This window comes from Rhynchophorus ferrugineus, unplaced genomic scaffold, assembly GCF_030347505.1.
Source record: "Rhynchophorus ferrugineus isolate W39M unplaced genomic scaffold, kcgeb_rfMv2 rfM2, whole genome shotgun sequence".
Classification (NCBI taxonomy): Eukaryota; Metazoa; Arthropoda; class Insecta; order Coleoptera; family Curculionidae; genus Rhynchophorus; species Rhynchophorus ferrugineus.
In genome coordinates, this window is record NW_027472581.1 from 44330785 (window position 1) to 44341018 (window position 10234).

General features: G+C 32.0%; 1 protein-coding gene across 2 annotated transcripts; it reads left to right on the forward strand.

The window, feature by feature from the left end:
- Positions 1-7726: 7726 nt before the first annotated feature.
- LOC143189915 (arrestin domain-containing protein 3) lies at positions 7727-10234 on the forward strand. 2 transcript variants are annotated; one of them, XM_076393909.1, is made up of 9 exons: positions 7727-7853; positions 8056-8169; positions 8226-8378; positions 8439-8659; positions 8718-8900; positions 9118-9309; positions 9362-9509; positions 9561-9608; positions 10008-10234. In XM_076393909.1, exons 2-9 carry the CDS (start codon positions 8061-8063, stop codon positions 10040-10042), a joined length of 1089 nt encoding a protein of 362 aa, XP_076250024.1. In that variant the 5' UTR covers positions 7727-7853; positions 8056-8060; the 3' UTR covers positions 10043-10234. The 2 variants fall into 2 exon arrangements, with proteins under 2 accessions (XP_076250024.1, XP_076250025.1); XM_076393910.1 differs by lacking the exon at positions 7727-7853 and adding an exon at positions 7873-7981.

Sequence of the window (10234 nt, forward strand, 5' to 3'; positions counted from 1 at the left end):
GATGACTCGCAACACTTTATTCTGGAACCTCTGGAGTATACCTATGTTAGATTTGCTAGTAGTACCCCACAGTTCAATACCATAGGTCTAAATGGGCCTAAGTATTGGCCTATACAGCAAAACCTTGTTATCTAATGATAATTTAGATTTACGCCCAGCCAATACATTTGGTTTAGTTTAAGCCCAAGCTGTTTTGCGTTTTGTCGATATATGTTTTCACGATCGACGCTCATGACGTCGATCAAAATGCATTCCCAGATATTTAATGCTGTCTGCTTACAGAAGTTCATGATTATTCAATTTTACTGAGGGACATGTTCTTCTGCAAAGGGTAAATGTCATATGTGCAGATTTTGTCTCATTTGCTTTGATACGCCACGTTTTCAACCACAATTCGACTTTGTTAAGGGGAAGTTGGAGGTTTTTTTGTGGCTGATATTGGAACTTCGTGTGATGATATATCGCTGCATCGTCAGCATATGGTGCAACAGTAGTATTTCATGAGGTCGGTAGGTCAGCTGTATACATAAGATATAACAATGGGCCGAGACCACCTGCGGAACACCCGAATATATGGGCGGTAGGTCAGTGTATTCGTCACCCTGTTTGACAATAAAATGTCTGTCTGAGAGGTACGATTTCAGCAATTGAAAGTGCATATGGGGCAAAAGCTTTCTCAACGTGCAATTTTTAACGTGCATTACAGTGTGCCACACCATGTGGAAGGCCTGAGAAATATCGAGATGATAGGTAACAGACTTAGAGGACGATAAGAGGAGACGTCTTCTGATTTTTTCGTTTAAGGTTTAAGGTTTAAGAATCATAATGATTTGAGCCGCTTTGCAAGTGTTAGGAAAATAATTTAGTCTTAGCATGGCATTAAATATTTTTTTTACTCTTTGTGATTCCACAATCTGCCCTATAGGCAATAAGTATTTCTTATGTCTATATTATATTTACATGGCATGCAGAAAATCACTTCATTAAGCGATCTTCTGTATAAAATATTATCTTAATTAATTAGTCTTATTCTAAAGCTTATTCTAACGTTTATATATGTCCAGTAATCAAATCAGGTGGTGTTAAACGTTTTAGTCTACGCACTTCACTATCACGTCGCATATTTAGCTGATTAGCGAGTACATTGGGATGCACTGACACTCTTTCGAAGTACTTCACACAAACACGTTGAATTACACTCGTTATAGGTTCTAGAGGAATATCGCGTTGTATCACTTTATTTGAAATATAGTACGGAGCATTAACAATGGCACGCAACACATTATTTTGGAACCGTTGAATGATGGATATATTAGATTTGCTAGCGGTACCCCAAAGTTGGATTCCATATGACCAAATAGGCTTGAGTATACACTCATACAGCAACACCTTGTTATCTAATGATAACTTGGATTTGCGCCCGATGAGCCAATACATTTGATATAATTTCAAACGAAGTTGTTTTCGTTTATAGAGTATGTGCTTCTTCCAGGTTAGGCGCCGATCTAAGTACAAACCAAGATATTTAACTTACTTTGCTTAGGGGATTTGACGATGATTGATATTCATTGGTGGACATGTTCTTCTACGCAGGGTAAACGATACATGGGTGGATTTTAATTTCATTGATTTTAATGCGCCATGTCTTCAACCATAATTGTATTTGATCCAGGTGGGTTTGTAGGTATATTGATGCTGTGACCGGATCTTCATGGGATGCCAATATTGCTGTATCGTCTGCGTATGTTGCCACAGTAGTTATTTTTGAAGATCGGCCGTATACAGAAGATACAGTAGTGGAACTCCTGAATATATGGGATTTAATTCGGTATGTTCATCACCTTGATTTACAATAAAATGTCTATCAGTAAGATACGAATTTAGTAACTGATAATCCGGATGAGGGAGAAGTTTCTTTAGTTTAACCTGCAAGCCCGTATGCCATACTTTGCCAAAGCTTCAGATATATCTAGAAAAGCAGCCGAACAATATCTTTTGGCATTTAGATCAGTGTTTATTTTCTTTACAAGTCTGTGCACTTGTTCTATAGTCCCATGCTTATTGCGAAACCCAAACTCATGTTCTGGAATATTTTTTTTCTATTATATAGTTTAGCTTCTTGATGTACAGTTTCTCAAAAACTTTCGAGATTATCGGTAATAAACTTATAGGCCGGTAGGAGGTCACATCTTCTGGTATTTTTCCTGGTTTAAGAATCATTAGTATTTTAGCTACTTTCCAGATGCTGGGGAAGTAATTAATTCGTAGCATAGCATTAAATATAAATGTTAATAGTTTTATACCCTTTTCTGATAGTTCTTTTGAAATTTTACCAGTAATTTAGTCATAACCAGGAGCTTTTTTAATATTAATTTCTCTCATTATTGTTTGTTTAACTTTTTTGGCCGTTAATTTCTCGTGCGGTAAGTCCATTTGAAATGGCGAATCTAGAAAGCTGGTAATTTTATATTCCTGATCTTTATGTAGCTGAGACTGGAAAGTTTTAAAAACATTTTTTAAGTTTTTTGAGAAAATGTCGGCCTTCTCTTTATTGCTTCTAGCCCAATTATTTTCGCTTGTTTTAATAGGTGGGTTATGCTGCTGGGGTCTCTTAAGCTTTCTTGTTGCTTTCCACAACGAATAGTCTGTAGCCTCAATTGGTGTCAAATTCTCTAGGTATTCTTAAATGCCTTGGTTTTGTTCATTTTGAATTAGTTCTTTCAGCTCTTTTATTGCCCTGTTAAATTTTCTCTTATTCTCTTCAGTCCTTTGCTGTTGCCAATTCCGTCGTAACTTTCTTTTTTTTGCTATCCTTTTCTGTATTGTACATGATATATGTGTATTTTTTCTTGGAAATGTTTCATTGCTCGCGGAGTATGCTGCCTCCTGTAGATTTTTTGTAGTGTTTATTGCTGTGATTTCTATGTTAATTTCAGTTTCTAACGGTAAATTTAGAGAGATGTTTCGATCTAAGTTTTCTCTGAATGAGGACCAGTTAGTTCTATTATTGCACAGAGAAGGGGGTTTATCTTTGATGGTAATTTTTGAAAAAAGTGTTACTATTATTGGTGAATGATCAGAGGACAAGTCAAAACATGATTCGGCATGACACTTTTTTATATCAATATTTTTTGTAATACAGAAATCTATAATATCTGGCTTTTAATTTCTGTCTGAAAGCCAATATGTTGGTTCACCAGTAGAGATATGTTATAAATTGTCTGTCTTTATTGCTTTTAGCAGTTCTCTACCTTTTGAGGTTATTATTCTTAAACCCCACATTAAAGGTTTTGTATTATAATCTCCTCCGGCTATAAATCTATTACCTAGCGTACTGAAGAATTCTTGAAAGTGTTCTGCCTTGTTGTTATGTTTGGGTGGGCAATTAATTGCAGACATTGTTAATGGTCCATGAACTCCCTCTATGGTTATACTGGTTGCTTGCAGGTAGTCTTTGCCGAATTTTTCTTTTTCGAAATGCTTTATATCATCTCGAATGATTATGGCTGTACCCCCATGTGCTTTATCATCAGGATGATTTGTATGATAAAGTTTATATTTGGGAATTTTCAAATAATGTTTATCCGTAAAATGTATTTCGGAAACCATCATAATATCAATATTTTATTCAGTTACGAACATTTTTAGTTGCCTGGCGTGTTGTTGGAGCCAATTGGCATTCCAAACGGCGATTATGGTTTCAGGCATTAGGCAAGCTGACGACGGTTGTTAGTAGACCAAGCATCGTACTCATTTGATCCATTAGTTTGGCCATCATGGTTTCTAATCTAGAGATGTTGCTGCTAGTTTCTGTAGGTTGTGATGTTGACTGTTGACTTGGTCTGGTGGGTAGACTGGTAGGTGTGGATTGTTTTTGTTGCGGTTGATGCCTTTTTTCTCTTAAGGCTGGGTATAGTTTCTGCTGCAGTTGTTTGTGAACTGCGCAGCCCTTGTAGTTCGCTGGATGATTTCCGTTACAGTTAGCACATTTCACTTCTTCATCGCGAACTTTACGAGTGCAATCTCCTGTTTTGTATTCTCCTGCATATTTTACGCATCTAAATGATTTGCGACAATAAGTTTTTGAGTGCCCGTGCGCTTGACACCTCGTGCATTGTAATATAATTATTTTTGTGTGTGGTGGTTCGCATTTAATAATGTTGTTTTCTAATTTGGTGATTTCATACACCGCCTTATTATTTTCATTAGCTCTAATATCAATATAGAACATAGGCAGAGGTTTTTTAGTTGTGCGATGTCGTATATTGTGAACATTTACGACCTCGTGGCCTTGTTCAGTTAGGGCTACCTTGATGGTGTTAAAGTCCGTCCCGTGATGTAATCCTTTTAACGCGAATTTAAATGTTCTCTCGTATTTAGGCCTGAATGTATGGTACTTGGTGTTTCTTTCGACTAGTTCTTTTACTAGAACTTTAAAGTGCTCCGCTTCAAACAATTGAATTTTTATTGTTTCATAGCTCACTTTTTCAGGGCTTGGTTGTATAATCTCTTCAATTTCTTCCGATAGGTTGCTAAAGTTGTTTTTTGTCGCTATTACTAGACACTAACAGTAACACAGATTTTTTTTACAACAGAGCGTTCTGAAAGGTACGTCTGTACTCCGCGGTGGTTTGAACAGAACTATACCAATCCTTAATGGTTGATTTTCTTGGGGTAGCGTCTGAAAGCTCAGGATGAAGCCAAGTTTTTGCTTCAACTGTATTTTTTCCCTTCAAAAAGTAATATTATATCAACACGCGAAGTTCCTTTTTATTCATTTTTTCACAATAACAAAAGTTGCTTCACTCAAAATTTAATTTAATTTAATACACTTTGTTCTTACTTGGGAGATAAATTTTAAGTACTATTTAATTCCTGAATCGCTTTGCACTAGAGTTTATAATTTGCAGCATGTTTTGTTGTAAGTTGAGGTACGTTTATTCATATTAATTATTATATAAAATATCAAACATTTGTTTTTTAATTTTAGAAATTAAATCCTTTTCGAAAGAAGCTACACAAATGGCCATATACTTTTATTCTTGGATTAATTATTTGATAGTTGAAACTCTTCTAATATATGTTAATAGCTCCTGAATGCAAACCTTTTAGGAGAGGATTAACCTAAATTCAACATACAGTAATTTTAGTGCAAAGCGATTCAGGAATTAAATAGTGCTTAAATTGTATCGCCCAAGTAAGAACAAATTTATTAAAGTGAATTAAAAAAAATAATAATCATCCGAATAAATATATTACCTTAAGGCTACTTAATCAAGATAATTTGGATATTTTTTAGGACTGTTAGAGTTCATGGATTGAATAATATACATCATCCGGCTAGTATGTTTGTCAAATCATTTAAAGCGCCCACAAGTTAATTTTTTTCATCTCATTTGCCTTTAGGAAATTGTGAAGAGAATTCCATACCAACGGGGATGTATTACCAGGAGTTGAGAAATTGCAATTTCACTTTATACCTTCAATTGCTTCAATTGATGTTCCTATATGAACAAATGGGACAAGACATTATCATATGCTCCAGAAAATTATTTTATTATACTATCAGTAGTTTTTTGATCTTTTTTATTTTATCTCACGATATTGCCACTTCGATAATATAACATATATTTTGTCAAACACCTTTAAAAAAAAGTAAATTTAAAACCTTTTAGTTGTACACTTTTTAATGATTTTTCAGATAGAATGTTTAAAATAGTTTATAAATAATTTGCAGTTTTACAGCTTATATTTATTTCATTCATTGTTTATTAAATAAAATTATTTCAGAAATTAAATTGTTTTTTATTTAAATTTTATTGGTACTTTTTTTACTTAAACGTGACGTGAGGGCAGTCACGCACCAAACTTTATCAAAAAGCCAATCAAATGTCTTCACAGCAAAATGTTCTCCTTGCAGGTGCCTATAATAGAAATTTAAATTGACCTATCAAATTACTTGAATGACCGATTTAACTCCATTTGGATGTTGGAGACAGCAAAACTTTTTTCCAGAGTCACCTATTGAGTTGTCTCCCTATTTTACTCAATGACTATAGTCATTCCAATAAATCAACCAATGCACGTCATCAAAAGTTATAATGCAATTTTGTCGCACCATATTTAAGTTCACCTTTATTATAACTTAAGCTGTTTTATTATATTTACATTTGACATATGACAACGGTGTCGACTAGTAACAACACAATAGACCGATTACATGTTCGGACGCATTCGGTTTCAATCTATCTCATTTTAACTAAAATAAAACTAATTAGAAAAGCAAAACTCCGAGTTCAAAAGGAATTTTACGTTTTTATAAACTTATAAAAGAATTTGGCATCCGTTCGACGAAACGTTAAATTCAACAATTTAAAAACCCGCTTCATTAGGGTCAAATAGAGAAAATTATGAATTCTTGTTAAAACATCAAATTTTTTCAAATCAAAAGTTTCAAATCAATTATCTAAAGATAAATAATCTGATACACGAAATATTTGTGAAAAGAAATCCGGCCGTAAATAACGATCCATGTTATTGTTAAAAACTGTTCCGTGTTTGTAATGATTCCGGGCTGGATTTGGTAGGGCTGCCCACTTCGTTACGACTCAGTAAGTTGCCGTGTCAATTAATCACAACCCGAATTTATGGCAACGATCCGACCGTGAATAACGTTAAAATAAAACAGCCATTTTAATGGAATTTAAAATATTGTCCACTAATGCGGAAATTTGTTTAAAGCTCGTCGGAATTTTGGCAATTGCGTCAGATTAAATAGAAGATCCTATTTAGTACAATTTCTCTCTCTCTCTATTTTCACACATTTCAGTTTCAAACAAATAGGCAGTATAGAGAACCATAAAAATAGCATATAAAACACTAACTGTCAATGGCAAGTTCCCTTTTTAATCTAACTGAAATAACGATGCAATAAATTGTTATACCAAATAATTATACGTTTCAAGAGGCTTTTATAACCGTTAGGACAGATTATAAATACAACACATAACATTACAATTACACAAACAAATAAAATATTAGTTTTATTTATTATTTGCTTATGTCTATTAAGGTTAATTATAAGGTATTCTATTACAAATAATTTCGACATATTGAAATTAGCAAAAGAAATAAATTTACTGACGCTCAACTACATTAGTTGACACTTTATATATTTTTATATAACGATTTTGCAGCTTTATAACCATAGAGTAATTAATTTATCTATTTTTTTAACAATTATTGAATTCAAAGCCCTCCATATAGTTTTAATCAAAATCCATCTATTATTCAACTCCAAGTCTTCTAAACTCCAAATATATTATTTATAATTGATTAATATAACAAAACCAAAATTTAACTTATATACATATGTAGAAACAGTTCCGTTTTAAACCTTAGTGTAACATTTTTACGAACTAGGATTTATTTAAATACTAGTAAATACTTCCAATCGAAATAAATTAATTAACTGTTGTTTACTAGATATGTATAAAAACCAACAATTTTCATACATAACTTGCATATAAAAAACGTAAACGGGAAATAAATTTTACCTTGAATGGGTTATTATCATTCATTGGCGTACTAGAAGAACTTTATTTCCTCATTATAGATATTAGTTAATATTCAGGTAGTAAATAATAACAAGTAAAAACTATTGCAATTAGTTCTATTTTATATAAAGTTATAAATACTGCAAAAATTTACATGTTAATAAACCAATGAAAAACCAAATCAACTTTATATTAACGCATCCTTCTAAAAATATCTCTGCACAGCTCTGACTATGTTGAATCCAACTGGACGTTCAATTGGTTTCGTCATATTTTTTTAATTCGCGTCTTTTAAGGGTAAAGTATTAATACATTTATCTAGTTAATTCATAAGTTTTTATTGGTATATCAGATTTAGTCATTGAGATAACAATGTTTATAAAATAGTAATATTGTTTATTTTGATTTTAAAATTTTAGGTTAAGGTACATTTATATTATTTTATTCTACTTACAATTGATTATTACAGTTTGTATCTTATCCTATACCTTATTTGTAGCAAAAATGCATCAATGCAAATTACTGTTGGATAACTACACAGGACAATATTTTCCTGGAGCATCTATACAAGGAAGAGTATTACTTAATTTGGATACAGACATAACCTTAAGAGGTATATATTTAACATGTATTTTTAATACACTCAAAAATAGACAATTTTATTTATAGGTATTAGAGTAACCTTAAGTTGCGTAGAACATACAGAATGGCTTGGGACAGAATCATATTATGATAGTGATGCGAAGGAACAGAAGTCCAGAGATACACAATTTCAAGGAGATAATGAAGTAATCTCCATTAGTCACTGGCTTTACGGAGATCGTAAGGAGTAAAATTGTAGCGTATGAAATGTTCATTTAAAGCTTATATATTCTATTTTAGAAAATGCAACTACTAATTTGTCTATGGGACAACATATTTATAATTTTAATATTCAACTTCAGCCAAATATACCCAGTACATACCAATCTGAGAAAGGAACAGTTTCATATAAATTGAAAGCAACTGTTGATAGGCCCATGGCTCTTGATTATGAAGACTCAATAGTAATTGTCGTTAATTCACCAGTTGATTTAAATCTCATTGCATCCTCATCTGATTTGGTAATGAATTATCCAGAATGTCTAAATATTATAGTTAATTCAAGAATTACATTTTTAGCAACCAAGTACATACTCTGATGAAAAAACCTTATGCTGTTGGTGCTGTGCACAAGGCCCTGTAACAATGGATGTTGATTTATCAAAAAGAACTATAAGCCCAGGGGAGCATGTAGAAGTTAAGCTAAGATTAACTAATATGTCAAGCACCAATGTGGAGAATGTCAGTTTGGAATTAAAACAGGTGGATATAAATTTTATTTAGTTCTATCAAAAGTGATTGTTATTTAAGGATCATTGTGTTTAACATTATAAAAATAACTTGGATAAACCGCATTATTGTATTAACAATTCATGAATAAAATCACCCATTTAAGACTTTAGTATTGTAAGTTGATTAAATATTATAATAATATAACAATTTTTATTTTTATTTAAACATTATTTTATGCTTCACTTAGATTTTAACATATAAAGTAACAGAACCAAATAGAGAGGAAAAAGAAGATACATCGATACTGGTGGATTTAAAAGATGTTGGATTAGGTGCACATGGTGAAAATACTTATCTGTTCAATGTGTCATTACCTCCCAATGTAGTACTTCCTAATTTTGCACAGTGTAGATTATTCAAAGTTGAATACCGTTATATAGTAAGGATGATTTTTATTCTATTACTTATTTATTATAATGAATATATTTAAGGCAACAGCAAAACTTCCGTCCATCCATAAGGATCTCCAAGTTTACATGACTCCTATTATTGGACATATACCATTTTCAGCTCAGGGATCTGGCCAAAGAAATGTTCCTTCAATGGGTTGGAAATTAAATGCTACTGCCCCTCCAATAGGTAAAATAAAGGTAACTGCTCCATTCATTTTTTATGGGCTCTATTTTTTAGGTGATGTGAATCAATATGCAGAAAACAGCCAAAAACAAGATGAACAGCGTAAGCCAAACAAACCTTAAAAAACTTTTGCTCTAGGAATCAACTATGCAAAATAATGGAATGAAGTATATATTAATTACATTATTTTTTTTGTATGTCAAAGTTTGCTTGTAAATTATTAGACTCATACAGGATCTTATAATTTCTCTATTGACCAGGAACCAGAAAGTAATATTGAATTTGCTTGCTATTGCCCATAAAAATATATTCTTTTTTTAAAAAGCTAGATAATTAATAAGCATTTAAATAAGCATAAAAATAATAAGCTGATAAACACTTATAATGCTTCATTTCAGTGCAGATAATATGATTTTGAAATCTTCATACCATATTGCTTTTAACACACTTTCTAGAGCAAAAGTTGACAATCATATAACTAAATCATTGTTTTGTTTGTAGCGCCACCATCATATGAAAGCTTGAATTTGAACTAAAGTGTTGCTTGATGAGAGCTTATCGTTATATTTTAATACATAATGATCTGGAATTTTAACAGTTCTGGAGTTTTAAATTATTTTATAGCAAAGTTTTATTTATGCTATTTTTTTATAATATTGCACCAATGATATTGTAAATACTCCTTGTTATATTAATATATATTCATTAATATATTCTATAATTGAAAA